The 24,071-nt window shown below is 41.3% G+C and overlaps 1 protein-coding gene and 1 long non-coding RNA gene across 5 annotated transcripts in view; one reads left to right on the top strand and one right to left on the bottom strand.

Annotated features, from left to right (window-relative positions):
- Positions 1 to 24,071, bottom strand: part of Blm (Bloom syndrome, RecQ helicase-like) — an 85,113-nt gene that overhangs the window by 7,204 nt on the left and 53,838 nt on the right. For 3 of the 4 annotated variants that reach the window (XM_005381505.2, XM_005381506.2, XM_013512656.1), the window contains exons 13-19: positions 19,657 to 19,763; positions 18,250 to 18,410; positions 12,754 to 12,949; positions 8,335 to 8,525; positions 6,578 to 6,725; positions 2,558 to 2,757; positions 1,787 to 1,979 (exon numbers count right to left, since the gene is read on the bottom strand). In XM_005381505.2, coding sequence (XP_005381562.1) covers positions 1,787 to 1,979; positions 2,558 to 2,757; positions 6,578 to 6,725; positions 8,335 to 8,525; positions 12,754 to 12,949; positions 18,250 to 18,410; positions 19,657 to 19,763 — 1,196 coding nt within the window. Of the gene's footprint in view, positions 1 to 1,786; positions 1,980 to 2,557; positions 2,758 to 6,577; positions 6,726 to 8,334; positions 8,526 to 12,753; positions 12,950 to 18,249; positions 18,411 to 19,656; positions 19,764 to 24,071 lie in introns of those variants that run through there. The other variant, XM_013512657.1, reaches the window with a different exon arrangement.
- Positions 1,788 to 13,816, top strand: LOC102015314. Its single transcript, XR_260386.1, has 3 exons — positions 1,788 to 1,869; positions 12,667 to 12,787; positions 13,094 to 13,816. It is a non-coding gene; the product is annotated as an uncharacterized LOC102015314 (long non-coding RNA).

Genomic DNA, 24,071 nt, shown 5'->3' with positions numbered 1-24,071 from the left:
CGCTCCTACATTGAGAGAGAAGCAACAGACTGTGGGACAGAACAGAAGGACTGTGAGAGGGGCTAATGGAAAATGAGATGGGAGAGGCGAGCAGAAATGTAGACCCTTGACAGAATTTGTATTTCATCTAGAGAGCTGTTACAGTTTTAATGATTTTGGAAAGATTAAAGTATGTATCATATCCACATCGAATGTAAGGAGACCAGTTAGGAAACTGTACTAATAGCCTAGGAAAAAACTAAGTCTCTGATTTTCTTTCCCATATTCGCATTCTTGAATTCAAGATGTGCCTTACAACTGCTGAAGGCCAAACGGCAGCAGTACGGAGCTGTTACTGCACATGCGTATGGGTAGTCAAGGCTAGTAACACTGCCAGAGGTCAAAAGAGTCACTGCCCTGCTGGTACCTTAACGGGTGAGTGTGACTGCCACATGAAATGTCTTCAAGACTCTACTGTGATTAGCACTATGCAGAAAAGCAGGGCACAGTAAGGGGAATACACTTGGCACTAATTAAGTACCCTCTGTCTTTGAGGACATGACCTTGGTTTCACAATTCCCAACATGTAAGAGCCGAATGTTTTACATGACCTAAAAAAGATGCCAGAGTAGATAAAGCAGGGCTACATTTTGTCACTGAGAGATGTGCAACTGTCTGTTGACAACTTCTGGTGTCTGGTGCCATCAGAAAAGAACCACCATTCAAACAGATAATGTGAGGATGGACGCTGAGCATGCACGAGGCCCTGGGTTCCAGCCCTAGTACCACAAGAAAGCAAAACAACACACACAACCAAAGCAAACCAATCAAACAAATAAACAAAAACCAAATAAAAACCATGGGCATTTTAGTGATGACACAAAGACGTAGACAACTGAGTCAAAAAGTGATTTGGTAGAAGGAATGTGAATTGAAAACGGGCTAGAATCTCAAAAATAAGTATGAGCTGGGTGTGGTGGTGCACACCTGTAATTCCAGCACTTGGGAGGCTGAGGCAGGAGGATCGTTGTGAGTTCAAAGCCAGCCTGGCCTACAAAGTGAGCTCAAGGCTAGCCTGAATTATATGGCGAGTCTGTCTCAATTAAAAAAAAAAGTATGACATTTGTTTAATTTTTTGAGACAATGTCTCACTATGTAGTCCAGGCTGGCCCTGAACTTGCCATATAGTCCAGGCTGGCTTCGAAGTGGTGATCCTCCTGCCTCAGCTTTGTGAGTGGTGGGATTACAGGCGTGTACCACCATGCTTGGCTCATGATTATGACACTTTATGCAGGAAGAACACAGAAAATAACGTGCACCAGACCATTATGTGAGCAACTTATTTCCCAGAGACTTTGCTACTGAAATTCTGCATTGAGCTATCTCAATCCATGGAAATAACCATCAGCAAATTATTTCTTAATGAAACACATAGCAATATGCTAGATCCAGATTCAAACAAATATAGCCTGCTTTCATAAGGAACTTAGTTGTTCATTGTAAAGGCATTTGTTCATAAATATAGGTAATAATAGTAAAGCAGGCAAATAATCGGCACAGGTTACAATTTTCCATATCCTAATATGCACCTTTAGAGGAAAGTATAAAGTTAAAATTATACTATATATTCAAAACTATATATCTGAAAGAATTTATCTCAAGAGTGAGTATAAATGGTTTCTCTGAGTTTTCAGTACAGAGATTAAATGAAAATGATTAACTTCTGTTAATATTTATCACTGAGCCCCCAGGAGATGAACTTCCGGCCCACCGACTGCTGTGTGACAGGCAGTGCACGCGTTCCTACCTGCGAGCTTCTTGAGTGTGGCAGTGTTAAAGATATTGAAGTAATGGACACCAAAAACCTTCCCCAGAGATTTGCAGACCTCTGTAAGTTCTCCAAGGCATTTCTTAACCATCTCTTCTCTCTGAGATACTTTTGCCTCTAAAGCTTTTTGTTTTTTCATGCTGCTGGAATTTTCTGTTTCCATAAAGTCTACCTTGTGAGAGAGAGAAATCATAGGAGTGGGGAGATGCATGCTTACACCCGGATGATGGTGCTACTTGACATCTTTTCTTTTTGTCTTTTTGAGACAGGGTCTCATTATGCAGTTCAGGCTGGCCTTGAGCTCACTTTGTAGCCCAGGCTGGTCATGAACTCACAACGACCCTCATGCTTCAGCCTCCCGAGTGCTACAATTACATGCGTGTGCCACCACGCCTGGCATGCTTAATCATACTCACTGCTGTGTTATTATTTTTCTGTTCTGCCGAGCACCTAGCAAGCTACTTGTTCTTCATCTTTGTACCTCCACGGCTTCACACTGCATAGCCTCTTGATAAATGCTTATTTGATGAAGATTTAGTGAGCGGATAACCCATTAATTGATTTTATCAGATGCTATAGTACTTGGTTTCAATTTTAAGATCTCTTTCCAATTAAAAGATCAGAATATGTTCTTACAGGAGAGTATGTATATAAAAATTTAGTACCCGTAAGCTTTGTACTTTGCAGTAATATATTTTAGTTCACTGATCATGAGACAATAAAATAAAATAAACATTTAAAATACTATACCTTTAAATGCCCATTTAGTACTGATTGGGCTTTAGTTCCCAGCATGATATAGGCAATTGGTTGGTCATTGGCATTGATATACAGGTCTTCATCCAAAATCTTGTCAAGTATTAGCTTTTTAAAAAGTCTTTCAGCATTGTGTCGTGAATAAGCAGATCCCTTTCCAAATATACCTGACTGAACTTTGGCACTCTTACTCCCTAGGGAGGAACAAAAGGTTAGGTGAGTAAAACTAGGGACATCGTCCTCTCGTATGCAAGAGGCTATGTCACTTATGGGCATGTTTGGACACAAAGAATAGATTGTCTATTTCACAGGAAAACCCGTGGCACAAAGAGACTTTCACATAGACTCATTTTTGTACAACGAGAAGACGTGAACAGAACTCTAAAAATTGCTGTGGTTGCATGTACTTTTTCCTCCAAACCAGGGCCTTGTGCATGCTTCGCTCCCACTTTACCACAGAGCTGCCGCGGCCTCAGTTGTTTGTTCTCTCTCTCTCTCTTTTTTTTTTGGTGCTAGGGATGGAACCCAGGGCCTCATGCATGCTAGGCAAGTTTCCTACCACCAAACTATACCAGCATGCCCTCCTCATCTTTTTGTAACATACACTTGACCAAAGACCACAACAAAATTAAGTTTATCTTTAAAAATATGAAGCTATTGCCATTTACAAAACTTTGATTTCTTTGCTCTGAAGTTTATAGAAATAGCAATAGCTTCATATTACTGTGCTATATTAGGGTAATTGTGCATTACTGATGCAGCCACAAAAAATTTTTGACAATCAGTTAAAAGTTTTTGCAATGTTAGTGACAGAACCCAGAGGCCTGCACAAGCTAAGCAAGTGCTCTCCCACTGACTTACAGTCCCAGCCTCTGACAATCAGGTTTTTTTTTGTTTGTTTGTTTGTTTGTTTTTTTCTGGTACCAGGAATCAAACTCATGACCTTGCGCTTGTTAGGCAGGCGCTGTGCCGCTGAGCTAAATCCCCAGCCCTCAACAATCAGCTTTATAAGGACAATTTTTGGCCCTGATTATTAAAACTGCTTCTGGTTTATGATCCAAGTATTTAAATGTACTTTTCGTCATCCTCCCTGAGGAAGCCCATGCAAACTCTCAGCTCAAAGAGCAATGCCTGCCCAGGTGCTCAAGGTGGGAGGTGAGGACAGGAAGGTGGACACAACCTCTTTCTGCGGCCAGCTGGCAGCGCCCACTGCTTTGCCTCCCATCCCAGCACTGCAGTTACTAATGTCTCCACCCTGAACACAATCTCACTCTAACAATCTACTTTAAAAAGCCCATGACATCTGATAACAATCAAATTAACAGTTACTCTGGAAAGCTTTAACTTTAAAGAGTTCCAAATAATTACATTATTGCAAATTTCAGATGGCCTTTGGACAGCTACACTGAATTACTGAAGTATTTTCTTTCTGCAAATGATCTGCATTACTGAACACTACAGAGTCAGGGCTGCTGCTCTAGTCGTGGTGGGCTGGGGGACGCAGAACCACCCTACGGTGGAGGATAACTAAGAAAGCTGGACGAACAGAAACGCTTTCCTTAAACACTTGTAAGAGTTCAGGAGAAACTGATGAATGTGAGAAAAACTGACCTAGGAATCTACATGAAAGGAATAATCAGAGATGTAGCCAAACGTTTGTTTAAAAGGCTATTTATCACAGCATTTTTACAGTAGAAAAATGTGCCCTGAAATATAAGTACTTTAAATTAAGGAAATACTTATATCTTGTCATACAGAATAATGTAAATGATAGTTGCAATATGATAAATATGCGACTGGGGAAGTAGTTTTTTTTGAGTGCACGTATTTTTTGATTTTCTATGTACTGTAATGTAGAGCGATAGGTCATTCTTTTTTTTTTTTCCCCAGTACCGGGAATCCAACTCATGACGTTGCGCTTGCCAGGCAGGTGCTGTGCCGCTGAGCTAAATCCCCAGCCCCGAGCGATAGGTCATTCTGAGGGACTGAGCAAACCATCTTTTTACTCTAGTTTAGGCTATTTTTTAAAAATGCATGAAACTGTTAGTTACCTTATACACTTTACATGGGGGAAATAGTGTACGGAGGGTTTATCATTCCAAGCAACGTTCCTCTGTCCCACTTTCTCCGCCCAGCCTTGCTCTCCTCCGAGGCAATCACTCTTTATTTTTATTTATTTTTAACTTTTTCTTGCAGTGTTAGGGATGGACACCAGAGCCTTAAACATACTAGGCGAGCTCCTGCCTTGAGCTGCACGGCCAGCCCAGCAGTCACTAAGTTCTTTTAAAATTTTTGTTTTCAGCTCTTCTGGTGGTTCTCTCCACACAGAACCTGAAACCTCACAGTCCCCCACCAGCCAGGGCCACCTGACACGAACCTGCCCCCGCCCCGTGAACGACAAGACCACCCCCTTCACTTCCCCACCCCAGCTTTGCTCACTGCGTAGTACTGGTTCACTTACTGATTATTTCTGTGCCCTTAGAGAGAATGCCTGTGCACTCCCCGACTATGTGAGCGGTGATGAGCACTTCAGGCCGTCCCACACCGCTTGCGGTCTGATTTACGCACTTTTATTTTTATATCATCGAGATAGCATTTATGTCCTGTCCTGCCCTGTAATCGAGGTTAATCTGTCCCCTGGAGTTTCTATGTGCCTTTCTCTTTTTTCGGTTGAGAAGTCACATCTGTTATTCACTGTTATCAGTACAGAACTTGCTCCTCACTCTTCCTATCCACTGGTAGGGACCGCTCTTGACTGCACCATGGGGTGAGCGGCGCCTCTGCTTGCTGTGTTCCCTTTCCTGGCTGCCCCATCTCCAGGGTTGCTGGGGTCAGTGTGACGCCAGGCTGGTTTTAGTTCCTGTTTTTTTCTTTCAGGCTTCCAGGACTGTCTCTGATGGGGTCCACAATATGCCACGGTAGCATAAAATTATTTTGAGGAGAAGGCATGCGAGCTCCTGCAGTCTTTCATCTGCCAAAAAGCAGAGCCTCCCTCAAAGAATTCAAGTTATCAGCTCCCTCGCTGGGGAGCATCAAGGAAGGTTGATCTTATGAGAAGTTCCCATAGCACACTTAAACAGACTTGTCACAAAGACTACTTTGATGCCCATCTAGTCTCCTAACGACCCATTTATCTTTCCTAAAAGTCAACTGCTTTTCTCATATGCGCTGCTCGTTCCTTTCCTAAGATGGTGTAAAATCTCCTTGCCCCTTTTTGAGACAGGGTCACGGTTTGCAGTTCAGGCTGGCCTGGAGCACAGGGATTACAGGTGTGTGGCACGCTGGGTTCTTTATTACCATTTTAATGGGACCTCAAGCAAAGAGAAGACACAAGCCCAGGCTGCCTCCTTGGCTAGGCTAGTTCCAGGCAGTTCACCAGGCAGGTTACACCAGCTTACTCAGATAAACCTGCAAAGGCTTTATGATTATTTCTCCTGTGTAAGAACGCCTCTCATGTTAGTGACTTACATAAACTATATGAAATAACTAGTATAGCCAGGTACAGCGGCACACTTCTATAATCCCAGCACTCTTGGAGGCTGAAGCAGGAGGATCACAAGTTCAAATCCAGCCTGGTAACTTAGTGAGACTTTCTTTCAAAATAAATTAAAAAAGGGCTGGGGATGCAGCTCAATATGAAGGCTCTGGGTTCACTCTCTAGTACCACACACAAAAAAACCCAAAACCAAAACCACACAAAAAATATAGTTCATTAAAATTTTTTCTTTTATCTGAAAATAAAAAAGGGCTGGGAATATAACTCAGGGCAAAGGTCCCGGGGGTACATCCAGAAATCCTTAAGTTTTATAAGAAAATAGGTAAGAGATTTTTCTACGTACTTGTAATTAATTCTTTAGCAATTTATTTTCAATTGATATAACTCAAACAATAGGGCTGGTGATATAGCTCAGTGGCACACTGCCTGCCTGCCAAGTGCAAGGTCCCGAGTTGGATTCCCAGCACGAAAAACCCACAAAAACAAAAAACCTTCAAATAACAACATAGATCACTTACCCAAGAAAATGTCGACCAGCATGTTCATAGTAAATCTTCCAGAGGGACTCACATGCTTTACATTTCTTGTTCCTTGCAATGAGCTATGTTCTTGAACAAATCTTACAATATTTTTCACATCACCAGTCACATCTCTTGTCTTGTAATCCTACAAAGAAAAACATTACCTTTTGCTATAATTGAGGTAATGTCTAAGTTGCTACAGTTTAACATTAACTGTGGTAGACTTATTGTAATTCATTTCCAGACCAAAATTAAGATGAAAAACTAATAAAGTTTAAATGTTTACTCTTCTCTGAGTTGTAGGATAATTAGAACTCTACCATATCTTCTTTATGATGTTTCACAGACATATATCTTGTCTTTCAAACACGTGCTTGCACCCTGTGGGTAGGAAACACACACACACACACACACACACACACACACACACACAGTCCTTCATCCTTCCTCCATCAGCATGATGACCTTTGGAACGAAAAACACTGTCCATGCAAATTTGCAAGTTCTAACCTCTTTTGGGTGGTGCTATTGTCAATACTTTTAAAAAAATCATCTCCTACTAGTTCCCTCTCGTTTGCCTCAGCTGTCCATGTTTTACAGGTAAATTTTTTTTTTTTGGTTTTTCTCCAGTACCGGGAATCGAACTCTCGACCTTGTGCTTGCCAGGCAGGCGCTTTTGCCACTGAGCTAAATCCCCAGCCCCAGCTGTCCACTTTTTAATGTCACCATTGCTAGATGACTTTTGTGCCTTCATTTATCCCATTTCTTTGTCCTGGCAATACTCAAAAGTGCTCATGATTCTGAAAAGCCACACCATGTTCCTGTGTGAATTTGGGAGTCTTCCAATATAAAGCCACCCAGGGGCTATTAGCATGATTATGTAGCTTGCTTTTTTTTTTTTTAAGGAGTAGTTTAAGTGATTTGAATTCAGAAAGTACACATTCTTCTTCCTTCTTTTGAGAATGAGACCTTCAAACACAGGTTACTGTTAGATTTTAAAACAACCGTCAGCCATCTGTGCACATATGCAACCTCAGCATTTTGGACATGCAGATGCTATCTATCTATCTATCTATCTATCTATCTATCTATCTATATTTTAATTTTATATATAAAATAAAAGAGAGGGGGGTTTCCCTATGTAGTTCAGCCTGGCCTGGAACTCATGGTGATCCTCCTGCCTCAATCTCCCAAGTGCTGGGATTACAGGTGTGTGCCACCATGTCCAGCACCCAATATATTTTTTATAGACTTCTAATGCTAAAGAAAAGATATTCCACATAATACTTTATAAATGCCTCTATTTCAAATTACAATAGTGGAGAATCCTCTCCCTTGTTTCGTCTCTTGGGGCCACATGGTGGAATCTACTTTGTATCTACTTTTTTATGTTTTTTATTTTTACATCCAGGGTGTGGTGGCACATGCCGGTAATCCCAGCACTTGGGAGGCTGAGGCAGGAGGATCCTTGCAAGTTCAAGACCAGCCTGGGTTATAAAGTGAGCTCAAGGCCAGCCTGAACTGCATAGTGAGACCCTGTCTCAAAAAGAAAAAAAAGAAAAACAAAAAAACAAACAAATTTATTTTTAAATTTTTTGGTACCAGGAATGAAACTCAGGACCTTGTACTTGCCAGGCAGGTGCTTGTGCTGCTGAGCTGTATCTCTGGCCTGTATCTATTTTTTTAAATTAAGAAAAGAAATAAGTTGGTCATTTCCTTAATTATAAAAGGATTTTTAAAATTTCTTGTTTTACCTTTGTTTTACAGCAATTATCACAAGAAACATCAGGGTGTTTCCTACAAAACTCGGGGTTAAATCCATTTTCACCAAAGTAAGCCAAAAGCTGTATTCTTCTGCATTCTGTTATATTTTCACAGTAATGTACCATGCTATATAAATTATTGAAGTGAGTTTCTTTTGTATGATGGTTCCCATCTTTCTCCACTGCAAGAGATGAAGAGCATAGTAAATATACTCATTATAGTAGAAAGCTAGAGAATATCACAGATATTTAGAATAGATTCAAAGAACTTTATTATTATTATAATTATTATTTTTTCTGGCACTGGAGATTGAACCCAAGGGGTGCTCTATCCCTAAGCCGTATCCCTGGTCTTTTTTATTTTGAGATAAAGTCAGGCTCAGTTGCTAGGCTGCCCCTGAACTGTCAATCCTCCTGTCTGACATGCACCGCCATGCCCAGCTTTCATAGAACTTTGTCAAACATGAAAACTACTGTTAACACCATTAGGTCAATATAACATCATATTGTATTGTAATTCATTGGATATTTATGTTCACCCCTCAAGATTTTTATCTTACAGGAATGTCAGCTTTGCAAACTGGAAAGTTTTTGTTTGTCTGTTTGTTTAGGATGCTAGAGATTGAATCAAAAATCGGTGTTAGCACACCACTAACGCATAAGCAAATAAGCACAAGCTCCTACCACTATGCTACATCCCAGCCCCTAAATTTAAGGTTTTTTTTTTTTCTCCATAGCTTCATTAGCCTTAGGTGAACTGAATATTCAACGGACAGGGCCTGGCTCTGGCAGTACACTGTGCATGCTCCTGAGTATCTAAGGTCAAGACAGTTTAGCCAGTGCTTTCAAAATTTTATGCTAGCAGCTGGGAGTACCATCAGTGGCGGAGCACTTGCGAAGCATGCAGAGCCCTGGGTTTAATCCCCAGCATTGCACGGAAAAGAAATAAATAAACCAACTAACCAACCAACCAACCTGCATGCCAAGAAGCCCGGGCTGCTGCAGTAACCTCACAGAGATATTTAAATTTAGGGAAACACCATTACCTCATGTTGTTGAATACCACACAAACTCTCTGAGGTAGTTCAATATTAGATTGTGCTATATAACTTTTCTTCTAGTAATATCCCATCTTTGTAAGCTGGAGTTTTGGCAATTGCTATGGTTAAAAACAAGTACCTCAAGAAAATGAATGTGAAATAAAATGAAACTGTCCATGTCTGATTTGATTCTAAGGTTTAAAAACAGAAGGTGCACACTTTCTATCAGCAATCATGGCTACTTAAGAACAAAGGAGCCAGGCATGGTGGCTCACACCTGTAACCTCAACGTTCAAGAGGATGAGGCAGGAGGATCACCGCAAGTTCGAGGCCAACCTGGGCTACACAGTGCAGTCAAGACCAGCCTGCACAATAAGACCCTGTCTCAAAAAATTTTTTTCCAGTTCATAAGTGTTATTTTTTAAATGGTTGCTAGGTTATGAGGAGTTAAACACTTATTAGATTGTTTGGACTTATACAAATGTCCCTTGACTTATGATGGAACCATATCTTGATAAATGTCTTTTAAGTTGAAAATATCATTTGTTGAAAACCACATTTAATATGCCTAACTAACATGCTATACATGCTAGCTTAGCAACAGCGTTATGTAGAACGTCAGCTGTACACCCTTTGACTGCAGTGCTGCCCAGCACCGTGAGGGAAGACTGGACTGCACACCACTAACCCAGGAAAACATCAGAATTAAAAATTCCTGCTGCAGTTTCCACTGAGTGTAGACAGCTTTCACATCATTGTAAAGTCCAAAAATCATCAGTGAAAAACCACCACAAATGGGGGACTGCCATAGGATTCACTTAAAAACACTAACAGGAAAGCAAATGTAAACACTCCATTTTTAAAATTTTGCTGAGAATCTTTTTTTTTTATTATTAAAGAGTAAAAGAAGGATAACACAGTTATAGGGGGCTTACCGAATTACAGACAAAGTGGTAGGAAATTATCAATGGTTGTTGTTTTACGTATTGTTATCTACAGGATAGTTTCTCAGGAAAACAAAGAGACAAATAATAGAGAGTTACAGACAAAAGCGGTATAAGATTATGAATGGTTGCTGTACTATACTTTGGTATCTTCAAAGTGGTTGAGAATCATTTTTATTTTTATTTTTATTTATTTATTTTTTCTTCTGGTACCGGGGATCGAACTCACGACCTTGCGCTTGCCAGGCAGGCGCTGTGCTGCTGAGCTAAATCCCCAGCCCGAGAATCATTTTTAAGTAGCACAAAAATCATAGCCTCTGTAGTCAAATTAACCTGGGTTCCATTCAGCTCTTACTAGTTCTGGATCCCATTTTCCTCCTCTGTAAACAAAGAGGGTAATATCTTTTCATTTTTTCTCCCCTCGCCTCCAGTACTGGGGATTAAACCCAGGGTGACTCACCACTGAGCTACATCTCCAGGCCTTTTACAATTTTGAGACAGGGTCTTGCTAAGTTGCCTGGGCTAAGATCCTCCTGCATTAGTCTCCCAAGTAGCTGGGGTTACACACAGGTGTGACTGCACCCAGCATTGTAATAGTTTTATCTTTTAGTGTTGTTATGAAGATAACATGAGTAGACATGTTATAAAGCATTTAAAACAGCATATAGTTAAGTGCTAACGAAATGTTACCCATCATAATTACCAGACCGGGTAATGATGGTATTAGATTGTTTGGACTTATACAAAATGCCACTGGTAAACATCCTGGGCCACTACTCCCGCTGCTCCAGTTGCTACTCCCTCAGGGGTTTGGGGACAAGTTAGTTACAAAATCAGTCTGAAGCTTGCTTTTTCCACAGGAGTGATTCTATCTCAAAAGCTGGTTGTTATGGATAAATAGGGCAATAAGATACATTCAGAGTTTGGCACTATGCTTGGTACATGCCATTTGCCATGCTCAGCATCTCTGCCAGTGTTAATGAGAAAGCAGTCTCAATATAGAGAAATGTATTTAGGAAATATATTTAACTATCACCACAGAGCAGAAAAATGGGCAAAAGATATAATAAAATTCTAAAATGTGATTCATTTTGACCCAGAAAGTCTAAGTCTAGAAAATTATCCTATATACATAATAAGCACTAGCTAGGCATGCTGGCACATGCCTGTAATTCCAGCTCTCTAAACGGCTAAGGCAAGAAGCCTGCAATTCAAGTCCTTAGCATGGGCAACAGTGACTTAGTGAGACCCTGTCTCAAAATAAAAGATAAAAGAGGGCTGGGGATGTAATCCAGGGCAAAGCCCCTGGGCTTAATTCCCAGCTCCGCTGACAACGGTAACAACAACAACGAAGCACAAATATTCAAAAACAGCAGAACAAGGATGTTTACTACTATATTTCTGACAAATGAAAAATAACACACATCTAAATATCTATCAAGAGCGGACTGGTTTAAACCTTTTATGCCTTTGGAATGACACATAAAAATTTTTTTTCTCTTCAAATTCTTGTTCCTTGATTTTTTTCTAGATAAAATATAAGAACTTCATGCAAAAAATTAAAAAAATTGCAACCTTTGGCATAAATGGATTAGTAAACGGTAATTCCAAAAGCAGCCCCGTTTTCCCACTTACATTTTAAAATACATGCATTTGGGGGAGGTAAACACCAACTACAAGATGTTGCCTGCCTCTAATGGGGGAGAAGGGGGATGAGGAAGAACTAGGGTGCACAGGGGCTCCAGCGCTATTGGTTGTCTTTCTCTTTTCTCGAGACAGTCTCACTATGCTGCCCAGGCTGCCACATACTTCACTCTTCAACCCTTGGCCTCAATCTTCCCGATTTAGCCTCCCTGGCAGCGATGACTACAAGCACACTCCATTGCACCCAATTTTGTTCTATTTCTTCATGGTGCTACATAAGAGTTCATTATTTCCCTCCCTTTTAATCTTTCTTTGGAATATGTGCTATATGCAAGGATGCTTGAGAAAATTGAGGCTGAAAGATACAAAGGAATCCAATTACTGAAGTTATTTCTTGGGGCAAAACTGTATGGCATGATTTGGAAATGTTTTGCTTTGTATATATCTGCATGATTTGAGTTTATATATACACATGCACTGCTTTTATAATAAAAATGAACTAAAATGGAATTCCATAACCCCCTCCCTCGCATCTAGGCAAGTGGCTTAGCACAGGGCTACACCCACAACCCTTCACATTTTCTGATCTTGCTAAATTGCTCAGGCTGGCCCTGAACTTTTGATACTGGGTAGCTGGGACAACAGGTGTGCACTACGCCTCTGGCTTAGACATTTATTCTGTATTACTATTTAAGGAAAACTGGACTCAAGTACCACAACAGCAAGAGCAGATTAATCTCCTGGGACTAGAAATGATGGATGGTCCCAAGAGCTTGGCTTACTCATTATCAGTCTCTTCAGTCTGGTCACATCATGGTAAGTATAGAAAAGCACGCAGTGGGAGATTTCTCCATCTCTCCCGGCTCTGCCGGACTCTTGGTAGTAACCCTCCACGGATTTAGGGAGAGAGGCGTGAATCACAAATCGCACATCGGGTTTGTCAATCCCCATTCCAAATGCAATTGTCGCACAGATAACCTGATATAAAAGCAAAATCCTATTAGACTCCATGCATTTAAAGGAATATTTTAATAATAGATGCTTCTAGCAGCTCTATCCCTTATTTTACTTTAAAATGTACTTTAGTATCTTGACTTGTTCCTACTATTTCGCATGACTAAGGTGAGATGCTCAGAACAGCAGAAGGCAACAACGGCACCCTGCCCTGCTCCAGTGCTGACCACCGCTCGTCACACCCCACCTCCTTTTATCCAGCAGCAGACTTCCAAGTCAAGCTTGTGAAATTTTAGGTTGAAACATATAAGGATAAAAGTCTGAGAGCAGCTTATATTAAAAAACAACAACAAGGCCAGGGACTGTGGATCTTGGCCTAACCAAATTACTTAGGAAGCAAAGTGACAGTCACATTTCAGGGGCGCAACAAATTAGTTTTTAAGAATACCCATTTCAGCTGCCAATTTAGGACCTATTTAACCCAGACCAAAATGCTGTATCTACAGGCAAAAATTACATTATACAAATAAAGCTCTAAGTTCTTTTTTAGCACTTAAAAACATGAATCACTACTGCAAGAATAGTATTTCAAAAGCAATGGAAATATCGTTCAGCCAGACTGCAGCTAAATGACGTGATTTCAGCAGTGTGAGTACCAGAGAAGAACTGCAAGCTACGAGGCATGGGACAGCAACTCTGGGAAGGCGTTGCCTGCACTCTCAGTGAGTCGTCCATCGAGACTCACGGCGCTTTGATCAGAGGAGACCCCCTAGGAAGGAGTCTACTGTCACTTCCGGCGGTGGGAGGCTGTGCAGCATGCGCGGCCGGGGCCTCCCTGGCTGGTGGTGAGCATACAGCTGTGCGGCAGGGTCTGCAGGTGCGGTGTGAGGATACAATGACGCCAGTCCTTTCTTTTTTTTTTTTTTTTTTTGTCTTTTTGAGACAGGATCTCCCTATGCAGTTCAGGCTGGCCTTGAGCTCACTTTGTAGCCCAGGCTGGTCTAGAACTTGCAGCGATCCTCCCGCCTTAGCCTCCCCAGTGCTGGGATTACAGGCGTGTGCCACCATGCCTGGCCAGCCCTTTCTAAAAGCTCTGACTTCTTTAATTGGGAACACTGGCTTTGTTGAACTGTAAGTTCCTTTACTTCTGTGCTGTTTTTAAAACTTCAGGGTAGCACCATTTTTTATGGAGACAATAAAGTTTCAGTTTCTCTTGTGAATCTAACAAGATCAGTCTCTCTCGTGAATCTAACAAGATCAGCTGTCCAGGTGGTACAAGCTTACATCATACCATTACTGTAAGGGTTAGCTAGGCTGAGAGCAGAAAAATTTAGACCTTACTAATGTTTTAAACCACTCCCTCAGTACTGAAGCCTGAACCCAGGGCCTTTGCACTGAGCTATATCTCTTGCCCTTTTTAAAATTTTGAGACAGGGGCGGGGAGTGCCGGTCTTCCGACTGGCAGCTCGCTCCCTGCCTCATAGGCCCCTGGAGGGAGGGCCCCCAGCGCACGGGGAGCCATGTGGCTGAGAGCGCTGTTGTGCGCCAGCCTTCAGGCTGGCCGCCGCTGCTCAATTGAGAACTATCATGACACAGAGAAACAATGACACAATTGGCCCACCATGCACCGGCTGCAGATGCCCACCTAAGGACGTGTGTGAATCATTCAAACATGGAAAAATCCCTGGGAATACATGCTATACAATGGGCCACTCTTGCTCCTGCCATTGAGAACCAGAAAGGTCCAGAGTCAGCGGAGGAGCAGCTGCTGAACAAGGACTCAGAGAACATGAGAATGCAGACTAAGCCCGAGGGGTCAGAGGTCCTGTGCACTGGGGTCATGAGAGCCGCTCGGAAGCTGTAAACCAGGAGGACCTTGCACAATACATGCGGAGACTCCCTGAAAGCCTTTCTTCCCCTGATAGTACAGGCTGTGGTGGAGCCCCGGAGAAGTCTGCAACAGGATTCCTGCTGCCTGTGCTGACAGTTGGGGAGAGGACACTAACTGGTTGTGGGGTCCCAGTGCGATGGGAGGCTGGAGAGAAAACATTACAAAAAAAGGCTTTGGCCCCAGACGGCTCACTTGATTTTTGACAACCCTTAGGCTGTAACTACTTGTTAGATCCTTCTTGTGTATCTCTGTCTTCCTGAGAAACCACTTCTAAGATACCAACATGTACTACAGCAGTCATTGATATTTTCCTACTCATCTATCCATAACTCTGTAATGTTTGTATTGTTCCTATCCTATTTCATAAATGGATCCATGTTTATTATTATGTGTTTCCTACAACAACCATTGAGAATTATTGACTGATTATTCAATAGGTCACTCATGTATAGTTCTATTTATATTCTTTAGAAGCCACTTTGAAGATACCTAAGTATAGTACAACAACTATTGATAATCTCCTACCTTTTTTGTCTGTAACTCACTATTATTTGTCTATTTGTTTTCCTGAGAAACTATCTTGTAGATAACAATATGTAAAACAATAACCATAGATAATTTCCTACCACTTTTGTCTGTAATTTGGTAAGCCCCCCCATTATTGTTATCCTTCTTTTACTCTTTATTTTTTTTTGTCTTTTTTCTTGTACCGGGAATCGAACTCACGACCTCGCACTTGCCAGGCAGGCGCTGTGCTGCTGAGCTAAATCCCCAGCCCCTTCTTTTACTCTTTAAAATAAAAAAAAAATTTTTTTTTTTGAGACAGAGTCTTGCCAAGTCATTAAGTTGTACAGGCTGGAACTGAACTCATGATCCTCCAGCCTCAGCCTCCCAGAGTGCCATGATTACAGATATGCACCAGGGGGCCTGGCCATATGTATGTCTTTATTACAAGAATATATTTTTGTTAAATAATATGTATCTTCGTTACAGAATACTTATACTAACATAAAGATTTAAAGAACTTGGAAAAAATTATCTTTAATTACATGCATGATTAGGAATAAGCATTCTTAAATTTTAGATTTTTGCATTCTGGGCTTTTTTCCTTTCTTTATTCTATTCAGTATTCTTTCTGTAATGGTTGAGATTTTGTACTTTGGTCTTCTCTTTCTTATTTTTTGCTGTGCTGGGAATCAAACCCTGGGCCTCCCACATGCTGGGCAAGTGCTGTACCACTGAAGCATACTCTTAGCCAAAGATTTTTGTACTTCTGAATTCTATTATTTTCTATCTTTCCCATCTTCAAACATTAACAAATTTCCTGCTGGAGCCAGGTGTGGTGGCATACTCCTGTAATCCCAGCTACCTGGGAGGCTGAGGCAAGATTGGGAACTCCAGCTTAGCCTGGGCAATTTAGTGAGGCCCTGTTTTTTTTTTTTTTTTGGAGATAAGAGTTTTGTTATGTAGTAGCATATACTTCAGGCTGGCCCTGAAGTCACTATGTAATATAGGCTGTCCTCAAACTAAAGGTGATCCTCCTGCCTCAGCCTCTCATAAGGTGCCTCTCATAGCACTGCCACCAAAAACTGAAATTTGCTAATTTCAGGAAAATATGCTGTTTTTACTTATTTAACTAATTAATTAAATTATTATTATTTTTGAGACAGGGTCTTGCTATGCGGTTCAGGCTGGTCTTGAACTCATGTAGCCCCGGCTAGCCTCAAACTCGAGACAATCCTCCTGTTTTAGCCTCCTGAGTGCTGGGGTTACAAGCATTTGCTACCATGCACTTAATCTGTTTTTAAATGTGAACTTTAGTAATAAGCAAAGTTGAACCCCTCACCCCCACAGGGTCTCACTACATACATAGTTCAGGCTGGCCTTGAACTCCCTAAGTAGTCCAGCCTGGCCCTGAACTTGCAGTGATCTTCCTGCCTCAGCCTCTGGATTGCTGGCGTTCCAGACATGTGCCATCACATCTGGCTTGCAAAATTGAGCTTCTAAATTTGTACTTAGGGTTCTGTAGAAGTATTTCTTACTTTTGAGTGATTTGTTTATAGCTTAGGTTCATTTACTATTTGAAACTCATGTTTTTCTTATCAAAATTTTACAAGGTTTGCAGAAGTGGTGGTACACCTCTATAGTCCCAGTGCTCTGGGAGGCCAAGACAGAGGATCCAAAGTTCAAACCCAATCTGGGCAACTTAGCGAACACTGTCTCTAGATAAAACAAGGACTGGGAATGCAAGTCAGCACAAAGACCATGAGTTCAGTCACTAGGGCAACAACAAAAATTTTACAAGTGCTGATGTTTTATTTTATTATTTTTTTAAGTGCTTATGTTTTAAATGTTGAAAACAGATTCCTAATTTGTTGTTGGCCTCTTAATTATATTTATTGACATAGAAGTACTTATCATTAAATAATTTGTACCAATTACTTTCTTCTGGAAGTAATTTTATTTTATTTTATTTTTTTTTTTTTCTGGAAGTAATTTTAAGCTTAGATTTTTTTCTCTACTCAGAATTCATTTTAAAATAACAATATTTATTTATCTGTAGTTTATTTTGATATGAGAATCTAAAATGATTCCCCTCACCAGGTAACCTATGCCACTAGCTGAACAATTTCCCCTTCTTCATTAATTCTTTTTTTTTTTTGTTTTTCTCTGGTACCGGGAACCGAACTCATGACCTTGCGCTTGCCAGGCAGGCGCTTTTGCCACTGAGCTAAATCCCCAGCCACCGCCCCCTTTTTTTTTTGGTTTTTCTCCGGTATCGGGAACTGAACTCATGACCTTGCGCTTGCCAGGCAGATGCTTTGCCACTGAGCTATATCCCCAGCCCTGCTTCTTCATTAATTCTTAATGCCTTCCATATTATTTCCATATTATTCACTGTTTTTAAAAGTTTTCCAATCTATTTCTCAATTTCTGTTCCATTGATCTGTATATAATATATTGCAAACTTGTATTCATGCGTTTTTGGTTTTTTTTTGCCAAATTCTTCGTGATTTTTACTTGAATGCTCTTCCAGGCAAACTTTAGAAAAAAAATATTTTTTTGGGGGGTCTTTTTGAGGCAGAGTCTCGCTATGCAGTTCAGGCTGGCCTTGAGCTCACTTTGTAGCCCAGGCTGGTCTCGAACTCGCAAGGATCTCTGCATCAGCCTCAGTCCCACACATGCCATGGATCTCTTCAGACTATATGTGACTACTCTTACAGTTTTCACTATCCTGCTGTCTGCCTTGGACATACTACTCTTAGCTTAAACCCCTACCTCTGCTGCCAGTAAACAACATTTCAGTTCCCCCTTCCCCATAGATATTTTTGCCTCTTTCTCCTCCCATAACATTCCCAAGTTATCTACTACACCACTGACACAATTTTAGACTTATTTTGATGTCTGCTGCGTTTAAGGTAAAATGCGGTACCTGGCAGCCGTCCTGGTTGATCCACTTGTGCTGTACCTCGTCTCTGGCAGCGTCACTGAGCCCAGCGTGGTAAGCCAGAGCAGCGAGCCCATCCTTCTGCAGTGTGTCTGCCATCGTGTCACACTCCCGCCTGGACAGGCAGTAAATGATCCCTGAATCATCTGCCAAGAGACCAAAACAGTGCTGAGAAACAAGGACTTTTCCCATAAATAATACGGCTTATATTATGTTCTTTGGGAGGTGCAGGAGTTGAGCACAGGGTCTCATCAGGCAGTTCAGGCTGGCCTTGAACTCATGGTGATTCTCCTGCCTCGCGCTCTTGTATCCTGGGATTACAGGTGTGCACCACAACGCCTAGCTTTACATAACCTTCTTTGAAATATATGAACCACAAACAGATCTCTACAGTGCTTTTAACAGGATGATCACACAGAATAATTCCAGCAAGGAATTCATGCCCTGGAAATGAGATCTGACTTCTAATCATGTCTCTGTGAATGACTCTTGAAACAGACCTGGACAGAACCTAGGCTCTATTCCATATCAGCTTATTGGGAAGTCATCTTTATTCAAACTCTGTAGAGATCATGTGGCAATACTTATCAAGAACCTTAGAAATGTCTTTTGACTCAGCTTCCTCCTAGGAAACTAACCCGGGAAATAAAGTGGTATAAGGACTTTTGCCAAAAGTTTTCTTTGTAATTTTAAAAATTAGGAAGATTTTAATGGGCACATTATGGGAATAGTCAAGATAGAAAATTGTGGAATAAAATATGCTGTAACTAGTAAAAGTGTTTTCTAAGTTTATAAAAGACATGGGAAAATGCTCAAGACATAGAAAAGAAGTTACATGGAAAAGTGCTATGAACTTCAGAATCTCACTTTAGTTAATAGAACTCAAAGGCAAACACTTGGGAGAAACTACTAAAACAAAGGGCTGAATTATTCATGCACTGATCAAAACCGGAGGAAAGACACTGAAACCAGGAATTATAATATGGATATGTGGGAGGGAGTATTTAATATATTTTCTGTTAGGGCTTATTGTTATCTAACCAAATGAGGTTTTATAATTTCTAGAGTTGAGAGAGTTACAATATTCTGCTCTATAAATAGCAATTTGGTGCTATCATAATGCAAAATGAAACTGTTAATATGCAATTTTATAAATTCTATTATGGTGCTAAAAAACCATTTTATCCATTACTTCTACTTTTGTGTGTGTGTGCCTTTTTGAGACAGGGTTTTGCTATGCAGTTCAGGCTGGCCTTGAGCTCACTTTGTAGCCCAGGCTGGTCTCGAACTTGCAATGATCCTCCTGCCTCAGCCTCCCGAGTGCCGGGATTATAGGCATGCACACCTGGCTCCATTACTTTTATATATAATTCATCACATGGTTATACTCACATGGGTGATGCTTTCTGATCCATTCTAAGCAATCAAATGCCACCTTTTTAGGCTTTTTCGGTAATACGTAGTATTTCAGATTATGTCTGTTAAAGCTCATGCTAAACCTAGAAGAAATCCCAAATATAAGATGTAGTTATTATGAGAATGTACAACTGTAGCCATTGTCATGGACGAAATGTGTCTCCTAAATCTAACGCTCACTGCTTTAACATTAGGAGGCGGTGTCTCTGGGAGGTGATTAGGTCCTGAAGGTAGGGTTGTGAATGAGATTAGTGTCTTTATAAAAGCAGCAATCTTGCTGGCTAACCACCCGCCCATGGGTGTGGCTACAGTAGGAAGACCACCATCTACAAAACAGCAAGAGGGAGCTCAACAGAGATGAGATTTGTTGTCCTTGATCTTGTCTCCCCAGCCCCCAGAACCACGTCTCTGGATCTAAATCCAGGCTAGGATGGCCGCGTAAATGGCAGGAGGACTCTTCCCATTGTGTGGCATTGCAGCAGTCGTCTTTCAGGTCTCATTCTGTCCCAGTTCACTGCTGGCCAGCCTGACTGAAGACCTTCTATTGGCTCTCAGACTTGACACTGTGGTGGGCATTTCCTCTCACCTCTTCTTCCTGGGTTTACTCCTTAAGTGTGAATCAGGCCCAAATGCCTGGCTCTCCCCTCTTCTCCAATGACTCCTTCAGCACTCTCACTCAGTTAAACTGCACTCATATACCACATCCATGAGGCCAACTGCTGTCCTCAACGTACACGTCTTCTGAGCTCTGAACCACACTGCAGCATCTTTTTAGACCAGTGCTCTAAAACTGGGGCATGCAGTCCTCTAAGGCAGTGATAGCAAATCTCTTGGAGCTTTCAGTGATACAAACAGCCATGCGTGCCACAGGTTTGCCACCACTGCTCCAGTTCACAAACGTACGTGTTTCTCAGGGTACAGGTACAAGATGATTTTCACGAATCCAGTCTGTTTTCACATGTGCTTTTCCCAGAGCTGATGTGAGAATGCGCCTACACCCAGACACCCTGCTGGTTGCTCCTTTCCTATCTTCCCCTTTTATAACTGTCCTCCCATGCTCCAAATGCAGTCAAACAAACCCCAATTGTCACCCATTCTGAATTTCGCCTTTATGCCTTATTCTAGAATATAAAAACCTCCAGGACATCAAACAAAACAAATTGAAATATAGTACGGGTGTAGGTGAAACTTTCTTTATTCAAAGCACCAGAAATCCCATTTAGGGTTTCATTTTACCTGTTTCTGTCAAGGCTGAAGAGTAACAGTGGGAACGAAGTACTCTGGCCCTTATTGGGAATTCCGGTTCCAGATATATTAAGACTAACACAATGGACATGAAGGTGATTTTCCTCTTAGAATGTTGTTTCACCCTTGACTATGATCACAGAATGCTTTACTTTGAGACTTGTGGGACCACTGTTGAACCAGAGCTTTAAAACACAACACAGCACTGCAAATGGTAGAGGAATGTGAAGCAAATTGTAGCAAAAAAGGTGGTGGGTAAAAGCCTGACAGAGTCTCAGCCTTTTCTTCTAGTGCTGGAATTGCACCCAGGGCTGCTTCTTCATCATGCTGAGTACATGCTCTCCCTATGAACTCCGGCCCCAGCCCCTCCAAGGACGACTGTGCGAATTTAAGGAGTTAATTATGACCACTGCTATGGCAAAGGGAACTGCAACCTGGTAAAAACAACTGCACGGGACAGAAATGATGAAGAAAATCTTGACATTTATTGGAGCAGATTGGCAATGTTTAACATAGGAATGCTCCAACGTCTGTGCATGAGAATGGTCTTGCCTTTCTCCCCCACTGTTCATTCGTTCGTTCGTTCATTCATTCATTCGTACCAGGAATAGAACACAGGACTTTGTGTTTGCCAGACAGGTGTTGCGCTGTTGAGCTATATCCCCAGCCCCCTTCTCCCACTTTAAATTACTTTTTAATTTCAGGAAAGTGTTTTACCTATTTTTTTGTATTTTTTTTTTTTTTTTAAAGCTTTGGGATGGAAAGAAGAAAGTGTTGGGAAGGTTACAGAGGAATCAGAACCTCATACACTGCTGTGGGAATAATGTAAGTGGTGCAGCTGCATGATATGTCCACTGATTGTTGTTACACAACATAACCAGAACAGGCGAATTTATACACAGAAAGTAGATTTGTGGTTGCCCAGGGCTGGTAGCTGGATGTAAGGGCAAAGGAGGCTGCACTGCTAAAGGGCGAGGGTGTTTTGGAGGTAATAAAATATGCTAACACTGTGGTGATGGCACACAGCTCTAACTACACCAAACCTCTGGACTGCACACTTTTAAGTATGTGAATTGTACGGTATGTGCATTATCTCTCTCTCTCTCTCTTTTTTTTTTTTTTTGTCTTTTTGAGACAGGGTCTCCCTATGTAGTTCAAGCTGGTCTTGAGCTCACTTTGTAGCCCAGGCTGGTCTTGAACTCACAATGATTCTCCTGCCTCAGCCTCCCAAGTGCTGGGATTACAGGTGTGCGCCACCACGCCCGGCTTGTGCATTATATCTCAATAAAGCTGTTCTTACTTTACCTGTTGGAAAACAGGGTGTTGGGAATTACCAAATATCAAATTAGAAACAGTTCCTATCAGCTGATGATGAGATAAATAAAACGTGGAGGAACTATATAAAGAAATAGTATTAAACCATAAAAATAAGGCAGAGTGCAGGGGAGGGGCTCAGTGGTAGAGCGCATGCCTAGTGCTCCCAAGCCATAGCCCAGATCGATCAGGTGATGCTCGCGAATGTTCTCAGCCGGAGGAGTCAGGTGTAGGTGAGGGGTCTAGGGCGTGACTGCTACTGAGAATGAGATTTCCTCTTGGTGTGATGAAAGTGTCTTAACTTAGTGGGAATAGGGGCACAATTGTATATTTTTTAAAATTCTGCTGAACTGTACCCTATAAATGGGTGAATTGTATCTTAATAAACATTTTTTAAAAACAAGTCTTGACTCTACTCTCCCTTGACTGAGGTTGTACTATGCAGATGTGTTGCAGGTCTAGGGAGTCACATCTGTGCCACACGAAAATGAAGTATGAAAACTGGAGTCAACAGCAGGGCGTGGTGGTGCACATGTAATCCCAGCACTCAGGAGGCTGAGGCAGGAAGATCACCATGACTTCAAGGCCAGCCTGGGGTACACAGTGAGTTCAAAGTCAGCCTGGACTACCATAGTGAGTTAGAGCCTGTCTTCAACCAACCAACCAACCAACCAACTAAAAAAGAAAAATGGAGTCAACTTGTGCTCAGTTTTGATGCTTCCACAACTGATAAAGTTGTCAGAGGGATGTTTTACTATGCAATTTATGTGAACTGAAAAATGAAGACAGAATTTTTTAAGTAAAGAAGTAAATCTAATGTGGCTGACTGGCTTGGCAAAAAACTGAGTTTGTTCATTATATTAGTCATCTTCTCACCCCTCCTTTTCTTTGAGACAGGGTCTTGCTATGTAAAACCCACGCTGACCTCAAACTGACGGCAAGCCTCCTGACTCAAGCTCACAAGCGCTGGGATTACAGGCGTGTGCTACTGGCCAGCTTTCATTATCTGAAAGGGCAAATCTATATCCACAAAGTTTTGACAAAACTGTATGTAAAAGCATATCACACAACAAAAGCATTTTGTCAGAATGATCACTTGGAAAAGTATACTAAAACTAATAAGATTTTGATTTCCCCCAACTCTTTCAAATGGGTACATGGTATACAAGTTTTTGTTGAAACAGTAACAAAATAATCATTACTACAGACATCCTAGTAACACTATTTTTTAAGAGTATATTTTCCAGAAAAAGTAAAGTGAATAACTAATGACCTTACTTATTTTGCTAGTTAAATAGTTTCTAATTCTTTGCCTCCCACCAAGTTTGGAGGACCTAATTGAGATGTCAGCTGACAGATCATTGAAAATAATTTTTGATGACATATTATGATGTAATTTTGGCATATCCTTCAGAAAGAATTCAAATAATTGAGTGTTACTGCTACAATAAACTGCACTCCCTCCTCATCCACGTTTATGTAAGCAAGCAACATTTCTCAGTACTACATCTATTTAAAGAAAAAGCAGTATGAACTGTTTTAATTAATCTGTAGGTATGAGAACTAAAAAACAAAAAGTTGTATTTCATTAGGAGACACCTTTTTTCTTTTGGTCATGGGGACCGAATCCAGGGCTCGCTCATGCTAGAGAAACGCTCTACCAATGAGCGACAGCCCCAGCCCTTTTTAAAAACTGTACTTTAGCTGGGCGTGGTGGCACACACCTGTAATCCCAGCACTTGGGAGGCTGAGGCAGGAGGATCATTCCAAGTTTGAGACCAGCCTGGGCTACAAAGTGAGCTCAAGGCCAGCCTGAACTGCATAGCGAGACC

The sequence above is a fragment of the Chinchilla lanigera genome, unplaced genomic scaffold (genome assembly GCF_000276665.1).
Source record: "Chinchilla lanigera isolate Chin_1 unplaced genomic scaffold, ChiLan1.0 scaffold00015, whole genome shotgun sequence".
NCBI lineage: Eukaryota > Metazoa > Chordata > Mammalia > Rodentia > Chinchillidae > Chinchilla > Chinchilla lanigera.
Note: the sequence above shows the minus strand (reverse complement) of the source record. Positions and strands in the feature narration are given on the sequence as shown.